Here is a 26,122-nt window from a genome sequence, read left to right on the forward strand (position 1 = left end):
ATACAATATTCAGTAATCTCAGTGTTTTAACTTTTTTAACCTTATTTCTAGAAATCAATTATATTTGAAGAACAAGATGCTTCAAATAGGTTCCAACTGATAGATTATTGGAACCCTTAAGAATGCTTCACCTTCTCTTGCCATTTGTTCCGATTCCAAAGAATACAGTTATGAAAATCTTGGCATCTGAAATCCATTACTGTTTTTAAAAGTCTGAATATTAATATGTTTTAACAAATTTTCCAAAAGAAAAGCAGCAATTTATTTTGAAAAATGCCAAATATACATTTCCATAACAACAACAAAATTGAACAAGGAGAATTGTAACAGAAAGGAAGCCTGACAAAACTCAGAATCTGAGGAAAATTAAAACATACCCATGCTAAGATGTACTACAAAACTTCGACTTCCCTCATCTTTACAAAATGAGATTCAAACCCAAACTACCTTAATATCACCAGAACTCTATTCCTCCCCTTAATAACTGCAATTAAAAAAAAAATTAGGCTACAAATATCCAACGTTTTTATCCATAACTTTAAATTTCAAAGATAAACATCTGGTCTTAATTAACTTCAAGCTCAATTTGTGCCCTTTGGAATTTAAAACATACATATATTGTACACTGTTTTACACATGGACAAAAATAATTAAGTTTCTTCTAAAATTTAAGCAATTCTAAATACAAAAAACTACACATTACAAAACAAAAGGATATTGATACATAATTTTACTTGTCTACTCCTTAGTATTCTTAAAAGCCTTACATCATATACATAAACTATCCAGCACTTGCTTAGTCTTACATAATCCAATGGAAAAATTAAAGAATGTCACCATTTAAATGGTTTAAGTATTTTAAATATAACTGGTATTAAAAATACCTAGATTCCAGATTTAATATAACAAGAACACTAAAATGTTACAAGATTGCATGGGTATGTACTAAATATTGGCTTTAATGTCCTCTCATCCTAACCTTTTTGAAAAGTTCATGTCTAAGCTTGCCTGCCCCCAGCTCCTCCCTTTTCACTGAGATGAGCAATTATGTACTGATGAAAACAACTTTTATTTTCTCTATTCCAGATTCCTAGTTAATCTGCTTAAAATATTTTAATATTTAATTCTATGAATACATTTAAGAATAAGATAACTTAAAATTTAAAACTTTTTCTTTACTCTGAACTTGGAATCTAGATCTCTACTTATATAGAATTACTCTCTCATTCAATCAACATAGTTACTGGACCTTCACAATGTATGTAACTAGCAATCAGGTACACAAAAATTAATAAAAACAAGATCCCTGCTTATGAAACAAAGAACCTAAGTCAGGTAAGTTAGAAGGCAATTATAATAACACAGTGATAAAATATCATCATCTAGGCAACATGAAGGATGGCTATGAGAAGAAAAAGGCGGGACGGGGGGAGGCGAGCTTGGTCCTATTCTGAGGTCAGAGCCTTCAGATCCCGAAGGACTAGTAGGCCTTAGTCTGATGAGAAATGTGGGTAGGTGCTGGAAAACATGGGTCTCAAGGAAACTAGCTGGTAACTGCAAAGGCTCAAAGCAAAAGGAGAACATGATTCTCTATGAGAACTACAAATTTAATACATCTCAGTTTCAGGGTCTGGGCACTACAGCATAGGAAATTTGAGCAAAAGGCAGATCATAAAGGATTTTGTTAGCCACACTAAGGAACTTAGATTAGACGTCATCTTGAAAGCTTATGGAGAGCATAAAATACTTGAAGCATAAGTATGCACAATCACATTTATTCACATGCAGAATTGCATTCTTATTTTAGAAAATTACCACTAACAAGAATATTGAAGATGAACTGTAAGAGTTCTCAGAATGATAGCAATCCCAAAAGCTGCTGCAGTAACCCAGGGAGAAGATCAGGATTTGGGCCAAGTGAGAAGTGAGGATGAAGAGAAACAGAAGCTATAAAATTCTACTGTCTATTAAGGTACCCACTAGCTAGCTACACGTGGCTATCAAAAACTTGAAATTTAGCTAGTCTGAATTGAGATGTGCTGTAAGTGCAAAATACACCCCAGATTTTGAAAACTTAGTATGAAAAAAATTATGAAAAATACCTCAATTTTTATAATGACTGCATGCTGAAATAAAACTTCAGTCATATTGGGTGACATAAAATATGAACTAAAGTTAATTGCACCTGTTTCTTTTTACTTTTTAAATGTGGCTACTAGAAAAGCTTAAATTACATATATGACATATTAATTTCTACTGGACAGTGCTAGTTAGATATTAATGAGACGAATTTCAGGTCTCTAAAACGAACCTGGGGGGGGGTGTTAAGATTGAGATTTCTGAATTTAGGTTTGAACTGGATTAAGGTGGTACCAATCATTAAAAGCAGGAATCACTTGAGTTTAAGCTGCTAACTGGACTTTAGGGAGACAAATGTCTAGTACGCAGCTTGCATATACAAAAGCTATAAGTTCTAGAAATGTCTAGTGAAACAGACAAAACATTTTAAGCCAACAACACTTAAATGGTATGAAGGCCATGGGTATGAATTCAAACACAGTACACAAAGTAGGAAGCAGGCCAGAACCAACCAACACTAACATCCCACAACCTCCACAAATCTAGAAAAAAGATGAAAAAGGATGAGGAAAAAAGTAGTTCCTAGAAGCAGTTCAAGGAGGTCAATTGTAGTGGCCTTCTTCAAGAAGTGGTCAACCAAATGCTCTGGAGTGGTCAATATAAGATACAGAAGAATCTACTTACCATTATCAGCGACCTTTGTCAGAACAGGGGAAAGATAAAAGAAAAATGCACACTGAAGTAAATAAACAGTGAATAAGTACTGCGAATGAGTATAAACAATTCTTTCTGAACGCTTATCTGTGAATAAGGTAGAACCTGGAGAATAACACAAAGTCAAGGGAGTGTTTTAAGAAAAAAAAAGAGAGAGATAGTTGCACCCATTTAAATGCTAATAGAAAAGATCAAGTAGACAAGTGGCTGAAAAAAAGGTAAGTTAGGATACAATGTTCTAGAGTGAGGGATGAGGTTTTCTCTAAGGGCCAGAGACAAAATCATTTACTAATTCTAAGGAGAGGAGGACCAGGGAATATTAAGAGGTAAAATATTTGAATAAACAACCACAAGAATAGCGAGAAAGACTAGGAGTCCATAGGAAAGAGCCAAGCAACTCTATATGCAGGTTAAGGCTGTAGACCACAAATCTGTGTGAATGTATCCCAGAAGCCATAGTATCTTTTTGTCCAGTAGCATTCTGCAACTTAAGTACAAGCCAATAGGCTGTACCAGTCATTTGAAACTGTTATTTTGCAGAAAATGTGCACAAAAGTACAAGGGATCACCGGAGCTGACAAGTAGAGCTGAAGTGACTGAGTGAACAAAAATGAAGAGGGTCAAGGATGAAAGGTAGGAAACAAGGAAATGAGACAGCTAAAAGAATGTGAACTTGTGGTTAGAATGGGCCATACAATTAAGATTCTAGAGGTGGAACAGAAGTTCCAGATGATAACCACATGGGACCATTAAAATGATGGCCCGAGCACAACCCAGAAATTGTGAGGCTAAATTATTGAACTAGTTGTACACATGGGCACTAAAAATGCCCCAGAATGATGACAGAGCTTGGGGAGGAAAGGAAAACTAAGTGTTTGGTGCCATCTTTAATGAATAAATAGAACCTGGCAAATTTAAAAAGGGTGACAACATGCTGCTGTTAAACAGCATAAGCTTTAAAGAAGCAGGGCTTTTTTAAAAGGAAGAATCGTCTAGAGTCTAGATCAGCACTGCCTAATAAAAGTATAAAATAAATCAGATATGCAATTATAACTATTCCACTAAATACATTAAAAAACTGAGAGTAAAAAAAAAAAGAATTTAACTTTAATAATGTGTTTTAACCAATGTATATACAAACACTATTTCAACATGCATACAATATAAAAATTATTCTGATTCATTTCACATATTCATTCTCTGCATCCTTTTTATTTATAATAATCTTTGAAATACGCACACTTCATTTAGGACTAGTCATATTTCAAGTGCTCAGGATCCATGTGGTTAGTGGCTACCAAAGTAGATAAAGATATATAACATTTCAAGGTTAGAAAACATTTCCATGATGCCAAAAGATCTCCTGGAGCACAAAATGAAATGAATAGTAGTACCCAGTACTGGGTGAGGATGCTGACAAATAAGCACTCTCCTACATGACTGGTGGAATATAAATTTAAATCATTTCTCTGAAGAGCAATCCGACCTCACAGACCAAAAGCGTAAGTTTTCATGGTCCCAGACTCAACACATTCCACTTCCACATATTTATAATTTTGAGAATATATTTAAGATTTAGCTATAAGAACATCCAACAAAACATAGTTAATAATAGTGAAAGACTGTAAAAACCAAGTTCCAAAAACAAGTGAAAGAAACAATATATCATGGTATTCCCATACGTAAAAATACCATTATTATAAGTTTTAGAAGAATAAGCATGAGAGATAACATCATATTAAGTGAAAAAACTGTTTATTAGACAGTTGACACAGTATTATGTACCTTTAAACATTCTCTTGTGTGCACAATGGAAAACAAAAGGATATAGACTGGAGTGACAGTAAAGAAACTGACAGAGTAAAGATCTCAGAAAATTCTCTCCTTTAAAAGCAATGAGAAAACTGTCAAAACCAACGTCTTCAGAACTCTGGAAATTAACAAAGACTTGCAGCAATCCACAGAGCACCTATTCAAAATAAGGGGGCTGAACCTAGGTATCTGGCCCATTCTCTTCTCCCCTCCCAGCTCCACAGTAGCCTTGAAAACTGACAGCACACAATCATGGCAAAAATCAGCATCTTGACAGCAACTGGAAGAGGCAGAATAGGCTCTTTTAAAGCCCCATTCCCAGAGAGCTATCATTATTTGGCCTGTCTGGTGTTTCCCTAGAAGACTTCATAAATAACCACAAAGATAACCAGAGAGTTCAGTGACAACACATGGCAAAGAAAGCAGAATTTACAGAAAGTCACCAAACAAACAACAAACAGCAATAAGAAACCCTGGAAGGAGATATGACCAGAGTTGCCATGTTGTATTATTTAAAAGGTCCAGTTTTCAACAAAAAATTATGGGACATGCGAAAAACACAAGAAAGAATGTCCCATATAAGGGGGGGGGGGCAATCAATAGAGACTATTTCCTAAGAACACCCAGACTTTAAGCAAAGGCATATTTACCTTAAATATGTTCAAAGAACTAAGAGAAACCATGTCTAAAAAACTGAAGGGAAGTATGAGAACAATGTTCACCACACAGAAAATATCAATAAAGAGAAAGTACTAAAAAGAACTAAATAAAAATTCTCAAGTTGGAAAGTTCAACTAAAATGAAACTTCAGTAGAGAGGCTCAACAACATATCTGAGCTAGCAGAAGAATCAGCAAATCTGAAGATAGATCAAAAATAACATTAGTCATAGTCAGTCTAAGAAAAAAAATACAAAAAAGAATAAAGAAAAAAAAATGAGCAAAACCAGAGACATAATCAAGTATGGAACATAATCAAGTATACCAACATATACATAATAGGAGTCCCTCAAGCCGATGGAAAAAGGGAGGTGAGTAAAGAGAAAGAAAGGAAGGAACGAAGGGGCAAAAATTATGTTTGAAGAAACAATGGGAAAAAACTTACCAAATTTGGAGAAAAACATTTGTCTACACATCAAAAGCTCAAAAGCTCAGCAAACAGCACAAACAGGATAAAATCAAAGAGAACTACAACTAGACACATCATAATCAAACTGTCAAAAAACAGAGACAAAGAATCATGAGAGAGCCAGGTGACCATTACAGACCACTCTCTAGAAGTATAGCTGACATCCCATCAGGAACCAGAGACCAGAAAGTAGAGGGATGACACAGTTAAGACGTTAAAACATAAAGACTGTCAACCAAGAGTAGAGTATTACTGAAAGTATCTTTTAAAAATAAAGGAGAACTTAACAAATTCTCCAATAAACAAAAACTGAGAGAACTCAAAATCAGATCTGTCCTACAAAAAATAGTAAAAAGAATCCTTCAAACTGAAACAGAAGGATCTTACACAGTACCTCTAAGAAATGTGCATCACTGGTAAATGTAACAAGTAAGTATAAAAGATACTATAATTTGTTTGCAACTTTTCTTCTTCTACCTGATTTAAAGAACAACTTCATGAAGCAATAATTATAAAACTGTCTTGAAGGTCTTATAATCTATAAAGATGTAATTTGTATGACACTAATAGCACGGAGATAGGTAAATATGAAACTTTATAAAAGCAAAATTATTGTATTCTACTGAAACTAAATAGGCAAAAACCCAGATTACAATGCTACAAAATCAGACATTAACTGTAATCCCAACGGCAATGTCCCTGCCAGACATACACACAATCTCAAAAGAATACAGCATAAAAGGGGGGGGGGAGGATAAGATGGTACATTAAAAATATCTACTTAACAAGAAAAAAATAATTCAGAAATAGAAAAAAGAAAAAAAAAAATCAACAGAACCAGAGATGCTGATAAGATATAAGATATTTAGAAAACAAATAGCAAAATTACAGATGTAAATCTTACCTTTCAGTACTCACGTTAAATGACACAGAATTAAATATTCACTAAAAAGGCAAATATTGGCTGAGTAGATTAAAAACCATGATCCAATTAAATGGTGCCCACAAGAAACACTTTTTAGAATCACAGACACAACTGTCTTGAAATAAAAAGGATTTAAAAAATAAAGAGAGAGCTGGAGTGGCTACAACACAGATGTTAAGACAAAATTGTTACCACAGACACGGATACTTAATACTGGTTGAAACATCAATTTACCAAAACATCAATATATAATAATTGCTATAACAATTATAAACATATATGCTCCTAAAAACAGAGTGCCAAAATACACAAAGACTGACAGAATGAAAGGCAGAAATAAGAGAATTCAACACTAATAGCGTGACTTCAATACCTCACATTCAAAAATGGGTTAAACTACAAAGAAGATAAATAATGAAACAGAAGACCAGAACATAGCAACTAGACTTAACATATGTAGAACATTGCATCTGAAACCAGCAAAATACATTCTTATCAAGTGCATATGAAATGTTCTCCAGGACAGACCACATGTTAGATGTCTTGGTCTCAGTTTTAAAGGGCTAATATCAGCTATTGTGGACATTCACAAAAGAATGAAATTATAAATAACAAAAAGAAACTTGAAAAATTGACATCTGTGGAAGGTAAACATTACACTCTGACCAATGGGTCAAAGACGAAATCACAAAGGAAACTATAAAATTTGAGATTAATAATAATACTCATTTTTAAAAAGCACAACATACCAAAACTTATTGAATGCAGCTAATTCAGGGCTTAGAGGAAAAGTTATAGCTGTAAACGCCTATGCTAAAGAGAGGAGATCTCAAATCAATTACCTAACACTTACCTCAAGAAACTAAAAAAAGAGCAAACTAGATGCAAACCAAACAGACATGAAGACTAGAGCAGAAATAAATAAAATATATGACAAACATAACACAGAAAATGAACCAAACTGTAAGGTGGTTCATTGAAAAGATGAAAATCTGACAAACCTTAGCAAAGACTAATCAAGAAAAAAACAGAAAACAATAACAAAATTCAGAATGAAAGGGGGCAAATCACTACTAACTTTACAGAAACAAAAGAGATTATAAAGAACCCTATGAACAAGCGTATGTCAACAAAGCAGATAACCCCAAGAAATGAAAAAAATCCTAGAAAGATACAAACTACCCTAAACTGGCTCAAGAAGAAAAAATCTTAAGTCCTACAAAAAATAAAGAAATTACACGGGCACCTCAGTGGCTCAATCGGTTAAGCGGCTGCCTTTAGCTCAGGTCATGATTCCGGAGTCCCAGGATCAAGCCCTGCATCTGGCTCCCTGTGCAGCAGGGGGTCTGCTTCTCCCTCTGTCCCTTAACCCTCTCTCTCTCTCTCAAATACATAAATCCTTTAAAAAATAAAAACAAAAAATAAAGAAATTATGTTAGTAATCAAAAGCCATCCCACACAGAAAAGCCCAAGTCCAAACAGTTCCACTAGTGAATTCTACCAAATGTTTAAAGACTGCCCAATCCTTCAAAAACTAATCCAAGAAACAGAAGCGGACACAACATTGCCCTGTTTTACCCTGTTACCAAATCAGACAAACACATCTAAACAACAACAGACAAATACCCTTTATATACATGCAAAAGCCATCAACAAAATACTGGCAAACCAAATCCAGCAATATAAAAAAGAGTATACGCTATGACCAGTGGAATTCATCCACTGATTGGTTCTACATATGAAAACTAACCAATGTAATACACCATATTAACTAAATAAAGCAGTAACAATAACAACAACACACATGATCATCTCCAATAGATACAGAAAAAGCACTTGACAAAAAACCCAACACCCTTTCGTGATAAACACACTTAACAAACAAGGTATAAAAGGGAACTTCCCCAACCTCATAAAGCATATCTAAGAAAAACCCACAGCTAACATCATACTGAGTGGTGAAAGACTAAATGCTTTCACTCTTCAGGAACAAGACAATGATGTCTAGTGCCACTTCTACTCAACACTGTTCTGGAGGTTCAAACCAAGGTACTTGGCAAGAAAAAGAAATAAAAGGCAACCAAATTGGAAAGAAGTAGTAAAACTATCTCTATTCACAGATGAGATGATCTTATAAATAAAATACCTTATCAAATCCACTAACACACACACACACACACCACGAACTAATAAATTGCAGCAAACAAGATCAACAAAAACTTACTACATTTCTATATGCTAGCAAAAAACAACCTAAAATGAAACTTAAAAAAAATTTCATTTCAAAAATAAAATACTTAGGAATAAATTTAATAAAAGAACAAATATTACACATTGAAAACTATGAAACACTGTTCAAAAAACCAAAGATCTAAGTAAATGGAAGCTATTCTGCATTTATAGATTAGAAGACAATTTTGTTCAAATGGTAATTCTTCCCAAATTGATATACGAGGCCATGTGTATCAAAGTCCCAGTTGGCTTCTCTGCAGAAACTAACAAACTAACCCACTAATTTATGTAGAAATTCAAGAGACACAGAAGAGCCAAACAATCTTGAAACCATACAAAGGTAGAGGAGTCACACTTCCTAGTTTCAAAACTCATTTATGAAGTTATAGTCATCAAAACAGTGTGGTACAACCATAAGGTGGGATGTACAAATCAATGGTGGAAATACACCCTTACATTTTATGGTTAACTGTTCTACAAGGTTGCCAAGACAACTTAACAGAAAAGTTTTTTTCAATAAAAGATGCTAGGACTACTGGATATTCACATACGAAAGAAAGAAAATGGATACCCACCCTCACACCATGTACACAAGTTAATTCCAAATTGTTCAAAGATCTAAATATTTGTAAGATCTAGATCTATAAAACTCTTAGAAGAAAACAGTTGTAAATCTTCATGACCTTGAATTAGGAATGGTTTAAGTATGACACCAAAAATACAGCAATAAAGAAAGATAAACTGGACTTTATCAAAATTAAAAATGTGCTTCACAGAATACTATCAAGACATGGAATGGCAGAAAATATTTGCAAATCATCTATCCAGTCTGCACTTATATCCAGAATATGTAAAGAATTCTTACAACTAAATAAAAAGGCAAATAACCTGACTGAAAATTGGGTAAAGCACTCAAATAGACACTCTTCCAAAGAAAATTTATAGAAGTTGCCAATAAGCACATAAGAAGATGCTTAACATCATTAGTCATTAGAGAAATATAAAACCACAATGACAGCACCTCACAGCTACTAAGATAATTAAAAAAGACAGACAATATCAAGTGTAGACAGATGTGGAGAAACTGAAACCCTCATATATTGCTGGTGGGAAGGTAATATACCACAGCGACTTTGGCAAAGAGTCCGGTAGTTCTTCAGAAAGTTAACACACAGTTACCCTTTGATACAGCAATTCCACTCCTAGGTATATAGCCAAGAGAATCAAAAGCATAAGTCCACACAAAAACTTGTACTTAAATGTGTACAACTGCATTATTCACAACAGTCAAAAAGCAGAAAGAACCCAAATATCCACTAATGGGTGAATGGATAAACAAAATGTAGTATTAGCTATATAATGAAATACTGTTCAACAATAAAAAGGAACAAAGTACTAATACATACTATAACATGGATGCACCTTGAAAACATCATGCTAAGTGAAAAAAGCTAATCACAAAACACCAAATACTGTATAATTCCATTTATATGAAATGCCCACAACAGGCAAATCTATAGAGATGGAAAATAGATTAGTGGTTGCCAAAACCTGCAAAGCGGAGGGAATGGAGTAGTAATTACTAATAGGTACGGGGTTTCTTTTTGGGCTGATGAAAATGTCCTAAAATTAGTGCGATGGCTGCACGACTCTATGAATATACCAAAACAACAGAACTGTACAATTTAAAGGGGCGAATTTTATGGCACATGCGAATTACATCTCAATAAAGCTGTTAAAGAAGCAGGTATGTAGTACCTACAATATACTACCTTTCACCTATATCTTGTATATTTCCTTTCTTACATGTATCTCATTTGTGCAAAAACACAGAAGAAACTAAAGAAGAAACTAATGACATTGGTTACCCATATAGATGGGTGGAAAAGTGATAGAAAGGGGAAAGGAGGGGCGCCTGGGTGGTGCAGTCCTTAAGCGTCTGCCTTCGGCTCAGGGTGTGATCCCAGCGTTCTGGGATCGAGCCCCGCATCAGGCTCCTCTGCTGGAAGCCTGGTTCTTCCTCTCCCACTCCCCCTGCTTGTGTTCCCTCTCTCGCTGGCTGTCTCTATCTCTGTCAAATAAATAAATAAATAATCTTTAAAAAAAAAAAAGAAAGAAAGAAAGGGGAAAGGAGAATAGGGTAAAAGAGATGAGAGGTGGGATGAATACTTCTGGACATACTGTTTTATAGAGTTGACTATTAACACCATAGTAATGCTTCACATATCCCAATAAAAAATAACCCAAATCAGCCAAGATGTAAGAAGAGCTCAAAATGGACTTGAAACAGTAACAAATGAAACAAACTGTATTTCAAATGAATAACAGAATTGGACAAATATGTAATAAATTGTGGATGAGAGCCAGGTTGTTCACTGCTGGGAGAAAGGAGTCACAAATAAGGGGGAAAAAAGGCTAGACTGAACCTTGTGTTAGTGCAGGGTTTCTGGAATCTGAAGACAAAGTGTCAGATTAGTTCAGAACTACAAAAGAACTGGTTTATCAGGATGAATTCATGGTTTTTAATATAACTATACACATAATATTTATATACACAGATACATATAAATATGGAGTAAAAATATATAATTTCCCAGCTCTATCTGCTCCAAACACCTAGGACAAAGTCTCTGCAAGGGGCGCCTGAGTGGTTCAGTGGTTCTGACTTCGGCTCGGGTCATGATCCCAGAGTCCTGGGATCCAGCCCCCTACCAGGCTCCCTGCTCAGTGGGGAGTCAGCTTCTCCCTCTCCCTCTGCCCTTCCCTGCCACTCGTCCTCTCTCTCTCTGTGGCTCTCTCTTTCTTTCAAATAAATAAATAAAAATCTTTAAAAATAAATAAATAAAAGTCTCTACGAAAGACTCAGAGAAAGTTGTATTCAAATAGACTACTTAATAATAATATTAAAAAGAGAAGTTAGACTTATTTTTTTTTTTTAAAGATTATTTATTTATTTATTCGACAGAGATAGAGACAGCCAGCGAGAGAGGGAACACAAGCAGGGGGAGTGGGAGAGGAAGAAGCAGGCTCATAGCAGAGGAGCCTGATGTGGGGCTCGATCCCGGATCGCCGGGATCACGCCCTGAGCCGAAGGCAGACGCTTAACCGCTGTGCCACCCAGGCGCCCCTATTTTTTTAGTCTCAAGTAGTAAATGAGAACTTCTGGATACAAATATAAAAAAAGACTTCAGATATATACAAAAATAGGAAGAATAAAATTAATGGTCACAGCTCTTCAAAGATGAAATGTGCTTCCTCAGAAGGTAGTGAGTTTCTAATACAGGCTAAACCAGCTCTATCCATCAGAAATACAACACAAGCCACACATGCAATTTTAAATTTTCCAATAGCCACACTTTAAAAAAGAAAAAGAAATAAGTAAAATTAATTGTAATATTTTTTCTTTAACTCACTATACTCAAAACATTATTTCAGCACATAATCAATATAAGACATGTTATATTTTTTTTTCAAAGTAAGTCTTTTCAAAATCCTCTGTATTTTACCCTTATACCAAATCTCAATTCAGACTAGACACATTTCAAGTGCTCAACAGCCATGTATGTTCACGGCTACAGTATTGGACAGGGCAGGGTTACATAGACACTTAACAGGTATGCTGCAGAGGAAATTAGAGCACTTTCTGCATAATTAGATTAAATAACTTGATACATCTTCCAACCCTGAGATCTTGTAAAAATATCAAAAGAATAACAAAAGAAGTATCAAGAACATACTCAAAATTTTCAAAGCATTAACTTGATTTCATTTTAATCAGTCACCATTGTGCTTTATACACTCATGACATACAAATACACACACACACACACAAACTCTGTATTTTACTAGAATTCATTCTGAACACAACATAGCAATTTCATCTAAAAATTCATATTATTTCAGTATACATCTCCCAAACTGCTTCTTAAAAGACATCAAAGCCATTTCTTGTCAGAATAGCAAATCTCATGACTCATAAAATGTTAAATGGATATTCATCCTAGGTTTGCTTACCTAATAAGAAGAAATCAATAAAAATATTATGTTTTTAAAAAAAATTTCTATAGCTTATCTACATTCCAAACCATATAGGAAAACAGAAATTCAATTCTTCTTATGGACTGAATTGTATTAATATGTTGAAGCTCTAACTACAATGTGATTATACTTGAAGATAGGGCATTTACAGAGGTAACTGAGGTTAAAGGAGGTCCTTACAGTAGAGCCCCAATCACATCCAACTGGTCCCCTTATAAAAGGAGGAAGAGATACCTAAGGCATCTCACTCTCTCTCTCTTCACGAACAAAGGAAAGGCCATGTGAGGACATACTGAGAAGAAGGCAGCTGTCTGCAAACCAGGAAGAACCTTCGCAAGAAACCAAACCTGCTCACACCTTGACCCTGGACTTCCAGCCTCCAGAACTGTGAGAAAATAAGTCTGTTGTTTAAGCCACCCAATCTGTGATAAGACAGCCCTAATAGAGTTATATAGGTCCTAAAAAAGTACTTCTAAAAAATTGTATTGCAGGGGTGCCTAGGTGGCTCAGCTGGTTGAGCATCAGATTCCTGATTTCGTCTCAGGTCATGATCTCAGGGTCTTGGGATCAAGCCCTGAGTCTGTGGGCTCCATGCTCAGTGGGGAGGCTGCTTGAGATTCTCTCTCTCCCTCTCCCTCTGCCCTTCCCCCACCACGCCCTCTTTCTCAAATAAATAAATCTTTAAAAAAATTGTATTGCAAACCAAATTATATTACTGTTGAAATTATTCATAAATTATGATAAATACATCTGTATGTTTATAAATTTACTCTACGGCCAAAGACTTTAAAAGCCTGCCTTAGTGAGCTACCGAAGTAACCAAAATAATTGGTATCTCAAAACTATAAATTCTAATTTTAACCCATAACCAAGACCTTCAACTTACATTTCATTATAAAAAAGAATTCTATTCAAGATCAGTGCTATATACACAAGAAAGCTAGAGAGCAGTAGGGGGCTCAAAAAAGCACGCCACACATCGCAATACTGCAAATACTAGCCAACCAACAATATCTGTAATATTAAACATGATAATACATAAAAAATTAACTGTGCTATTACCTACTAAAAGCGTATCTTCTAGGAGTTCAAGGAAAGGGAAGGATCATCAAAGACTCAGGTAATTGGGAAAAATTTCCCTGAATGAGTAGTTTTGAGCTGGGCCTTCCTTAATGGATGGATGGGACTTCAAGATGGATAAGAACGGCATAAGCAGAGGCAAAAATACAAAGAATATGACTCAATCTGGGTAGAAGAAAAAAGTCTAACCAAGGAAAACCCTAAAATGATTGCCTAAGTTTTCAATGACAGAACACATAAGAGAATAATAAGGCAGTATAAATATAGCTAGAAATCTGAATTCCAATATCTGCTGTAACTTAGAACTACACTCAGGTGGGTAAATTACATAACCTTTCAGAGCCTTAGACCAGGATAACATCTTTACGAGATTATTACAAGGTATATGTGAAATATTCGGCACTTCACATATAATGAGTATAATAAATGATGGTCATTGTAGTGGTTGTGCAATAGATGACAGCTATTATTAAAGCCTCTGGACTTTTATATTGCAGATAAGTGATTCCCAAACTTGGCTGTAATCTGAAGCATCTGGGGAGCTTGATAAAAAGAGAGATACCTGGGCCTCAGCCTAGAAGTAGGGGATAAGAATCGTGCTGATAATTTGTTATGTGGAATCCACTAATGACTGACTATACTTAGAACACCCATCCTTCAATTAAAAACAATGGAATCTGCCAGCCCTGCCCAAAAACTTTCAAGAAAGATTCCATTTAAGATGTTCCCATCAAGCATAAATCTCCTCTTAACTCCCTTTGTGCTAGCCAGCACTAATGTTGATGGTGCATTTACCTCATATAACATGTTGTATTTGCATGTTTGTGGTATTATTTCTGCATTTCCTCCATGTTGACCAAATATTTAACTTTCAAGAAGTTAGGAGCTGCAACTTTTCAACAAGTCTAAAATTATTCTAAAATTTCAAAAAAAGAAAAAAAATTACATTTGTGTAATTATCATTTTAACAGCACAGCACCATGGTCAAACACAACTGTAGGTATTTTTGATGGGTCCGCTTGCCAGCTAAGTCATTCCAGTTATCTTTCTGGCTCACACCTGAATTTAAGCATATCATAAAGTAACTCCTAGTTGTACTGTATTAGACCAACTTTAATATTCTAACACAAATCCTAAGACAGGATTGACTACAGTTCTATCTAGGATCACTAATTTCATCCCTTCATGCCAAGTTTTCATGTCTCCAAACTTACACTAAGAAATGTTTACTCAATTCACCCTTCTCAGCAACAAGAAAACTAAGAGACTATAAACTGTCCTTCAAGAACTAAGGTCTTTGCAAATCACACAGTGACTATATAAAGAACTTTTTTTTTAAGATTTTATTCATTTATTTGACAGACAGAGAGACAGCCAGTGAGAGAGGGAACACAAGCAGGGGGAGTGGGAGAGGAAGAAGCAGGCTCCCAGTGGAGCAGGGAGACGCGCTTAATAAGCCACCCAGGTGCCCCTATATAAAGAACTTTTGCAGTTCTTTTCTATTTGCACATTATTTTATACATCCATGGAAAAGGAATCATTTCCATTAAATTTCTTTCCTTTTCACTCAGCATATCAATTCTACAGACTATAGATGGGAACCAGAAATGGAAATCTAACTCAATGCTTAACAGAATTCAGAACTTCAATACAGAAATGAGCCAAGAAATAAAAACTGAGCAACTACAACACAGAGAATTGTAACAGTAAACTAGATAGCTACAGACTTCAAGAAGAAGAAGGTAAGTACATCCATGAGAGCAGAAATATGTGAAAAGCTATACATTGTTAAAAAACAAAAACTACTCGCATTTGCGTTATTTAATAGCCCCATAACTCACAGCATAAAATCAAATGTTCCTGATGGTGAGTTTAACAAGTTCAGTATATTCCACTGGAAGTAGGAAAGCTAATCAGTTTACACATAACAAATATCTCTCTCCAATAATGTAAGAAGTGTAAATTAAAACCAGTTTAAGGTACTAAATTAACAAATACCCTAGGAAAATAACGGGAAGGCAGAAGAGGTTTGTTTAAAAATATTCTTTCAAATACTACTTAAATTCTAAAATATTGAAACTACACAATGTCTCAAAATAATAAAATGGCTACGCAAATCAGCATATCAACATTAGAACCCTATATACATATTAAAATAATCTGCATATAGACTAATACGCCAAAAACTATTTTAAATATTAAGTGAATAATACCCTGGTTTTGTATAAAATTTAAGAGTTTACAGAGTACTTTTACTTATATTACCTCATAACATATAATTCACACCAGAGGTTATCAACTCTGGTTGTTCACCAAAATTATCTAAAATACTTACAATGCAAATTTCTTTTTTTTTTTTTAAAGATTTATTTATTTATTTATTTGACAGAGAGAGAGACAGCCAGAGAGAGAGGGAACACAAGCAGGGGGAGTAGGAGAGGAAGAAGCAGGCTCCCAGCGGAGGTGCCCGATGCAGGGCTCGATCACATAACGCCGGGACCACGCCCTGAGACGAAGGCAGATGCTCAACGACTGAGCCACCCAGGCGCCCCTAAAATGAAAATTTCTGAGCCCCGCCTCACACCTAGTGAACTAATAAGCTTCCAAGGGTGTTAAGCATTGGAAGTGTTTTCAATGTCTGACCAGGGGTAAGAACCACTAACCACTAATATACCTCTAATTACAACCATGAAAAAATATGTAATTAAGAAAGAACACAAATTAACCTTCAGCAACTGAAATAATTTAATGCCTTTTTTTCCTCCTGGTTAATCTGTTTAAATTCATCATAAAAGCAACTAAGCATATCTATTAAAATTTTTTAAAATTAAAAATGGTTCATTCATTACTGAAAAAATTTCCTTGTATAGATCACCTCACATCCCAGAATGCTACATGTAACAAATTTTTACAATGCTATATGTATTACCCTGGTTACCTTAATAACAGCATAAACAGAAAGCACTAAGAAAATTACTATGAAAATTCTGCCTCCTCTTACACAAATAATGATCTCACGCAAAGTATTTACAGCATTCTCTAAAATTAACAATACATACCAAAATATTCCTCAAGAAGAAAAGAACTCTAATTACAATCTGTATGAACAATTTGAACATTAAGGATACAACATGTTATTCATGTAAAGAAACACTAGCGTGGCCCTTAGTGTGAAAGAGCTACTGCTATGAAATGTATCAGTAGAAATTTTAAGTAAGTAAACATCTTAGTATTACCTAAGAAATTGGTGACCTCAGTCTGTTTAACTTTGAAGGACACTGAAGTTTCACACAAATCATTTTATTCCAATTTCCTTCAACTCTGCTCACCAAGCCACAAATACCAAGTCTTACAAAAACAGTATCAACAGGAGCGCCTGGGTGGCTCAATCCAACTCTTGATTTCGGCTCAGGTCATGATCTCAGGGTTTTAAGATCCAGCCCTGCAATAGTTCTCCACTGGCTGTGGAGCCTGCTTAAGATTCTCTCTCTCCCTTTCCCTCTGCCCCTCTCCCTAACTCTAAAAAAAAAAGTACCAACAAATTTACTGACCAAATTACAACAGAGCTTTTAATCAATATCGCAGATTCAGTTAGTAAATGTAAAAATTCAAAGCACAAATGAATAAATCCACAATCTTAAAATTTTTATTTTCCATCCTAAAGGTCTCTCCTAGTATTAAGACTACCAGCCATGCATACTTAGATGTTCTCCGGGCCTCTCAATTTCATGTTTTAAATTACCTATTTCAATACCTACTAATCACCCATTTACTCAGGTTCAGATACTCTGGATTCATTATCCCCCACCTACATCCCCTCACAACCATCCCCTACACTTCATGTCCTTTGCCACTACCCTAGTTGTCCTTCCTCTTTTTTAAAAAAATTTTTTAAAAGATTGTATTTGTCCATTTAAGAGAGAGTGAGCATGAGTGGGGTGGGGGGAGGGCAGAGGGAGAAGCAGACCCCCCACTGAGCAGGGAGCCCAACACGGGGCTTGATCCCAGGACCCTGGGATCATGACCCAAGACAAAGGCAGACGCTTAACTGAGTCACCCAAGCGCCCTTGTCCTTCATCTTTCAGTCCTAAGACTGCTATGTTAACGTCCCTCAATTCACCGGCCCCACCTTGGTGTTCTAGCTATCCCTACTGGAATTATCATCATGATGTTCACGGTTACCATTCTTCTCCTTTTAAAATACTTCAGTAAAAATCTTTTTAAAAATCCTCAGCACAGGACACCAGATCTCTACTTAGCTGTCTAGCCTCATAAACTACCATGAGTTCTCAGCCTAGAATAAGTATCCTTCCTCCTCCTCTGCCTAATCACTCCTATCTACCTTTAAAGATTTACCTTTTCCAATTTAGAAAAGGTATCCTGCTCTGTATTTCCATTATATACTCTACATACCTTTAAATCATATCACAAATCATTCACTAAGTAAATGCCAGATAGGGAAAAGTGAACAACACACAGTTCTTGACTTCAAGAAACTTCAAAATGAAGGAAGAAAAGTAAATAGTCAATTGCCATATAGTCTGATAACTTTTTTTTTTTTAAGGTTTATTCATTTCTTTTAGAGAGAGAGAAAAGGAGCACAAGTGGGAGGGGCAGAGAGAAGGAGAGAAAATCTCAAGTAGACTTGGAGATCAGCACAGAGCCCAACACAGGGCCTAATCCCATGACCCTGAGACCATGACCAGAGCGGAAACCAAGAGTCAGATGCTCAACTGAACAGGCCACCTAGGCACCCCATGATAACTTTTTTTTTTAAAGCTAACATCTGCTGATATGTGAGGCTAAAAACTTGCCACATTATCATCTAATTCTCACTTAATTATCCAATAACTTTATGATTCCCACTTTACAGAGAAGGAAACAAAATTCTGTTATTTGCCCAAGATTCAGTTAAGATTTAGACATGTGGGGGCGCCTGAGTGGCTCAGTCGTTAAGCGTCTGCCTTGGGCTCAGGGCGTGATCCTGGAGTTCTGGGATTGAGCCCCACGTCAGGCTCTCCCGCTGGGAGCCTGCTTCTTTCTCTCCCACTCCTCCTGCTTGTGTTCCCTCTCTCACTGGCTGTCTCTCTCTGTTAAATAAATAAAATCTTAAAAAAAAAAAAAAAAGATTTAGACATGTGAATCCAGGTCTAACTCCAGAACCTAAGCTCTTAATCACCTTCTATTTCGACTGTCACAGCATTTAACTCAGTATCCCCAGTGCCCACCACACAGCACAAGGCAAAAGACATGTTTGTTAAATGAATGAACTTGAGTGTTCAAGTCCTAAGCTAGTAATGACTTAACATCGTAGTACAACTTCAGCTGATAATGTCTTAATGCTCAAGAGCTCTGATATACTAAGACATGGGAAATAATCAATGTTCCAAGATACTCACCATGTTATGGTTTATAACAGCAAAATCCTGAAAATGAATGTCTTATCAGAAAGGGACATGTTAAGTCATAGCCTACCTATAATGGAATTATACAGCTATATAAAAGAGTAAGAATACTCTTCATGTACTGATATGGAATAACCTAAGATTCACTAAGTGGGAAAAATTAAAAGGTGAGGAAGAATGTGTGTCTGATGCTACCATGAGTGGGGACAGGAGGAATATATGTTTTTCGCTTGTATATGTAGAAATCACTTCCAACAGAAGAAACATAAAAGAAACTGTTAAATAGGTTGCCTGAGGAGGAAACTGGGTTACTTGAGGATAGGAGTAGAAAGATTTCACTACATCTCTCTTTTTAACCTTTAAGATTTCACTACATATCTCTTTTTAACCTTTTAAATTCTGAACCAAGTGACTGTATTACCTATTGGACAAATATAACCCCCCCCATAGAATAAAAAGCATTTTCAGATATGAAAACACAAACACTATGTAACATCCATAAGGCCATGGGCCATAGCTTTCTTGACTGCTACTATTTTGCAGTGTCTGACACTTTGTTGGTAGTCAAGTATTTGTTACATTTACAAAAACCTTAAATTGCCACTGCAGGAATATTTCAAATATATTTTACAAAGTAAAACTGGAAAAAATGGTTTTAAGCATTCTGAAAAACAATCAGGGCCTATCCCAAGCCTACTGTTTATGAAACTGTGGAAGACTACTACAATCTGTATGCTTTTAGAAGTACCAAGATGATCATTTTATTATTATTTCATGTTTTCTTCACATTTCAAATCTTTCACAATAAAGAAGTTAGGGGGAAAAGACTTTAAAAAGCTACCCAGAAAAACCACTTTAAATGAGTTGACTGCATATGTATTATATCTCAATGAAGCTGTTTCTCTAAAAACAATTTTTTTAAAAAAACTCATCTATGGACATTAGCAATCAGACCAGTGGTTACCTGCAGCAGTAGAGGGATAACTGCACAGGGGCACAAGAAACTCTAGGGTGATGGAAATGTTATTTATCTTTTAAAAAAAAGAAAAGATTTATTTATTTATCTGAGAGAGAGAGAGAGCATGTGGGGTGGGGCGTGGGGGCAGACGCAGAGAATCTCAAGCAGACTCCCTGCTGAGCACAAAGCCCTATGCAGGGCTTGATCTCACAACCCTGTGATCATGACCTAAAACCAAGAGTCGGACACTTAAAGGACTAAGGCACGCAGCAGCCCCAAAAATATTCTTTATCTTGATTGGAATAAAAGTTACAAGGTATATGTATTTGTCAAAATTCATTGAACTGAACACTTAAACCCTGTGCATTTTATTGTATGAAGGCTATACCTCAATAAAGTTACTTAATTTGGAAAGCATTTAAAAGTGCAGAGTCCTGGGCCCCTCTCAGAGACTGTGAATCACTGCATGTGTGGTGGGAACTAATTAATGTGCATTTTTAACAAGAGGCTGTGGTTGACCCTCATGTATAAGGTTTATCAATTATACCTTGGAAAATATTAACCTGGCATGTTATGAATCCAGCAGCTACTGATCACGTTTTACAAAAATTCATGAATTAAATGATAAACTTACATACACACATACACACGTTACCTAGGTGATTCTGATTCCCAATTTTAGGAAGTATGGTGAGAGCTCTAAGAGGAAGAATTATGGACTAGATGGTTAAGAAAGACTTCTTTCTTCTCCATCTCCTATGATCCTTCAAAGGATTCTCCATCACCTGGCACAGTGGTTCTCAATCTGGGGTGATTCTCTCCCCCCCCCCCAACCCCATGACATTTGGCAAAGTCTGCAAACATTTTTTTCTCACAACTGGCAAAGTGCTATTGGCATCTAGTGGGTAGAGGCCAGGGATGCTGGTAAACATTGTACAACGCAAAGGAAAGCCTCCCAAACAATTATAAAACTCCAAATTACAATAGTGCTAAGTTTGAGAAATTCTCACCTGGAGCCTCACCTCTCAAATGAAGCTACCAAAAGTACTCAGTTGTGGCCCCAGAGGTAAACAGAACAGAATTAATGTGTCACCTCTTCAGGGGAGTCAATTTTTACTTCCAGACTGGTGGGGTGCCTTACACCGCATATAAGGCAAATAAATAAAATGCAAATGTCACATGAATAACTACGATTTTTTTTTAAATTCAAAATAATGTGAACAGGAGCAACTTCAGGTTTTACTCCCCAACCTCAGGGGATACTTATTTACTCTCCTCAGCCTACAAGTACTTTTGAAGTTAAGAAACACTTGCCTAAATAAAGTACATAAACTTTAGAATGACAGGCAAAACCTCATCTTTAGCTACCTTCACTTACACTTTTAGGGCTATTTCTTACTGCAGCATAGTCTAACCCAATGCTATTTAAAGTGTGGTGTGTGGACCAGTGAGCCAGTCTGAACTGTTTATCGGTTTACATCAGTGAAGTACAGAAACTGAGAGCACAGAAATGGAAATTTTTATAGCAAAATAAGTTTATGTCTGTTGGATTGAATAAAAACCTGGGACTATATTTCCCCTTTTTTAAATTCATCTTCATTTCTTAAAATTTTGCAGTACTTTTCGCAACAGTATCAGTCAACAGTGGATTGGAAATTTTAGAAAAAGGAAAGAAAGAAAAGGTCCTTCATCTGTTGGAAAAGCAGTATTTGAAAAGCAGTAACCTAACTGTATCCTAACTGATACAACTAGTAAGTGGTAACGCCGGGATTTAAACCCATCTCTGCCTTCTGCCTGACACCAAAGCCCATATTCTTAATCATTATACTATATTTGCTTGTTATCATTTTGAACTCAAATCCCTATATGTAATCCTACCTCTGGAGAGCTGGACTGCACCAGGCACAAATCAAAAGGACTTTCTGTATGTCTGGCCTAAAGCCTTCAACACTGAAAGCAAACCAAGCTACCTCCTTGGCCCCCTTCCCCCAGGCACATGCCCAAAATTTGGCTCTCTTGATTTCTGACGATACAAATGGAGAAGACCAAAAAAAATTAAAAATAAAAAATAAAGGCCTAGAGCAGAGTCACTAAACAATACTATCTTCTTTTGGGACACAGCCTGGTTTCTCTGGCTCTTAGAGATGATGACCTCCTCTCTCAAGGAGTAGGTCCCAGGTCTAACTACACTCCATGTATGGCATACAGAATAAATGAATTCAAGATAAGAAAAAGCCACATGGACTTAATAGCTTTTAAAGTCCTCCCTTATCACACCTGGGTGGCTCAGTCGGTTAAGAGCCTGATTTCAGCTCAGGTCATGATCCCAGGGTCCTGGGATCAAGCCCCCCCCCCCCCCCCCCGTGACAGGCTCCCTGTTTAGGGAGGAGTCTGCTTCTCCCTCTCCTCCCCACTCATGCTCTCTGTCACTATCTTCTGTCTCTCTCAAATACATACATACATACATACATACATAAAATCTTAAAGTCCTCCTTTCTCAGACCAAACTCTCCACACTATACCATAATGTTTAAAGACCTCTGACTTGACCCATCCATACTGCACATCCCCGTGTTTTCCTATTTTTGACCACAATTCTTAATAAAAATATTATAACCCAACCCAATACACAATACATATAAAACCAAATTTAACCCCCTAAAATTCATGCTAAGTGCAATGTACTGCTATGTTCTCTTTCTTTCCTACTTTTTAAAAATTATTAGAAGTCCACAAAATTGATTTCAAGATCCACTAATAGGCCTCAACCTGCAGCCTGCAAAACACTGCTGTAGAGACCAACAGTCTACATTTAACACTATGCTCTCATCTGGCAAACCTAACCCATAATCATGCTACCTTAAAATTCTACTCCTCAAAAACACATTTTTTTCTACATCAGTTTCATGGCACAATAAACCTAGTCCAAAATTAGTTACAAGGAACACACACACACACGAAAAAAAGTTAGTTTTGCCTCAAAATTCAGTAAAATACATAAATGTTAAATTTTAAATCTTTCAACCTCCAATAAAAAATTGAAGAGAGCTTATTAGCTCAGAATTTAAGACATGGTTCTCAGCTGGTGATTTAGTCATAGAACAGTACTCTACTGGCAATTCCCAGAATAGAATCTATAGTGAGTATGTGTATCATCAAATTAGAATAAGTTTGAAACCAACCTGCTCTACCATGATCTTCACTCTGACTAGTCTAGGTCATCTGACCACCCCCCATTATTGAGACCTTGGAAACCACAAATCTAACTCTTCCTCCTACCCAAGCTTGTGTGTGTGTGTGTGTGTGTGTGTTATTGTTGTCATTAACCCTCTACAACTGCTCTACCGTCTGTCAGGAGTCTTACCTTGTGTTAGACTAGCTCAGAAGTTCTAGCATAGACTTATTTAAGATTATTTCTATGGGAAAATGCACAAAGACAAACAACCAATTTTAAAACAAACTTCTGAAACAATCTATTGATAACACTACCTTTCATGTAGTTAATATACTGAAAACCTTATCTACAAATCAAAACTGGAAACCAAAAATTCTTAACTAAATTACAAAAATATCCTTTTTGTAAATTAAAATCTACTTGACATAAACACAAAATAAATTTCTATTATCAGTTATGATCTTCAATTCTGTAAGCCTAACAGTGTGTGTGGTATTTTTAATAACTGTATTAAGAAGAGTTGGCTCCACCAGGTTGTCCCATCACAGAATGACACAATGCTACCACATAAACCACCTTATGTGGCTTCCACATTTATTTCAGAGTTCCACTCAACCCTATCTCCTCTAGCCCCACCCACTGAACAGCTGGGTGGGATGAAAGATTGTTTCCTGCCCTCCCCCTGCCCCTTGACTTGCTATTTGGAGGAATAGGGATCCAGGAGCAGTAACTAGCTTGATAATTGTTTTTATCCTGCTAAGGCACCATCCTTCAGTCTATCAGGGTTCCATAAATTTCATCCGTACCTGTACACCTAATGCCTAAAAAGTTTCCTCCTCAGCTTGCTTTTATATACTTGGGGAGAGGGAAACGACGATGACTGACTGACTATACTCATCACGTAAGTATGTAAAACAAGTAAAATGCTTTTCAATCTAGATTATCTGTTCATTTAGAATCTCAAGGGCACTCAAGAAGGTATTCTTCCATCAAAATAACAAAGCCAAAAGAAATCTTAAAGTTTAACTATAACCATAAACTCGCCAAGTTATTTCAGTAACTAAGCAAACACCTGGACGTCACAAATTCTTTCCCTACATTAAAAAAAAAAAAAAAGACTTGAAACTGCACTCTCAAAATGTAACTTAGCAAATGGAAATGTGTTAGAAAAATCTCAGTTGCTTATTTCCTACTATACACACAGAATGAAATGGAACTCAGGAGTGGAAAATGTGAATGAAATGGCCTTGTCCTTTTTCCAATACGTGGGGGAGGAAAGGAAATGAAAAGGCTTCTGAAGAGAATAACTGAGAATACTGAAATATTTTCAAGAACTAATCTCCTTAAACATCACCAGTATTTCCAACTCCCTCCCTTTTCCAGCGACCCTTCCCACCCTTTCCACTCCTCGGAGAGGGGTGGGAGCGCCCTTCCCAGGCGTTCTCTTTTCCCTTTTTCCTAAAAATTAAGCCCAAACCAGCTCCTTAGCCTCCGCACTCAAGCCTCGCCCGCCATCCACCGGCCTTCGGGGCCGCGCCTGGGGAAAGGAAACCCCGAGAGGCTGGGAGGCGGAGCGAGGAGGCGACGCGGCTGCTGGAGTCTCTGCAGCCGCCGCCGCCTCCACCGCAGCTTCAGCCTGGTGCATCCTTCTTCCTCCCTCCCCGCCGCCGCCCTCCGGGGCCAGCCCACACAGCACCCTCACCCGGGCGCGCACACACGTCCCCACCCTCTTCGCCAGGCCCACTGCCCACGAGGGGAGCTCCACCGCGGATGCAGCGGCCGCCGACCGGAGGAAACAGGGCCTCGGGAGCCGACGGGCCGGGCGAAGACGACCCCGCTCAGGCCGCTTCGGCGGGGCGGCTGAGGCCTCGGCTCACGTCTCCCCGCTCCCCCGGCCCGCCCGCCGTGGCACAGGAAATACCGCCGCCTCGGCTCTCCCCACATTCAATTCAAACTGTCACCGCCGCTTTCTCCCCTCCCCCCGGGCCCGCCGCCACCGCGCCCCGGGCCCGCCGCCGGCCCACCCCACCTCCTTCAGCCGCAGCTTCCCGCATCGCCTCAGGGCGTTCCCCCAGCTTGGTATGGCGGCCGCAGAGCCCCCCTCAAGTCCGGAGCCGCCGACCTGAGCTGCAGCGGCCCAAAGCTGAGACTCACCCATGGTGCTGCTGTTGACGCTCCTCTCCTCAGCAGCAGCGGATCTCGCACTGACCGACATCCCCTCCCCCCTCCGCGACCAGCCCGGGCGCAGCGCAGCCCGCCGATTCTCCAAAGCCGCCTACGCCGGTTCCGCGGCGTAGCCGCCCGGCGTCGCTGCCCTGCTTACGCAGGCGACAGCAGGCGGACTCCTCCACTGGCTCTCGCCCGACTCCCGCTCCCTCCTCCGCCCCCGCCCCCTCAGACAAGGCTTCCGGGCCTAGCAGACACCAGCTTCGATCTCGCGAGATTACTCCCTCCCTGCCCCGCCGCCTCTCTCCATTTCGAACATGATTTCATCGGCATCAGCGCTCTTTTGCTACCCAGGTTTAGCCGCCATGTTTAAATTGGCGGAATTTGGCGCCTCTGGGGTCATAGATAGTC

The 26,122-nt window shown here is 37.5% G+C and overlaps 1 protein-coding gene across 2 annotated transcripts in view; it reads right to left on the reverse strand.

Annotated features, from left to right (window-relative positions):
* SEPTIN7 (septin 7) overlaps positions 1-25,883 on the reverse strand; it is a 122,289-nt gene extending 96,406 nt beyond the window's left edge. Inside the window, exons 1-2 of one of the 2 annotated variants that reach the window (XM_087860908.1) lie at positions 25,700-25,883; positions 24,746-24,861 (exon numbers count right to left, since the gene is read on the reverse strand). In XM_087860908.1, the coding sequence (XP_087717034.1) occupies positions 24,746-24,861; positions 25,700-25,760 (177 nt within the window). In that variant the 5' untranslated portion in view covers positions 25,761-25,883. The remainder of the gene's footprint in view (positions 1-24,745; positions 24,862-25,699) is intronic. The other variant, XM_087860907.1, reaches the window with a different exon arrangement.
* Between the last annotated feature and the right edge of the window lie 239 nt (positions 25,884-26,122).

Source organism: Ursus americanus, chromosome 3 (assembly GCF_024610735.1).
Source record: "Ursus americanus isolate L20-20 chromosome 3, mUrsAme1.1.p, whole genome shotgun sequence".
Taxonomy (NCBI): Eukaryota; Metazoa; Chordata; class Mammalia; order Carnivora; family Ursidae; genus Ursus; species Ursus americanus.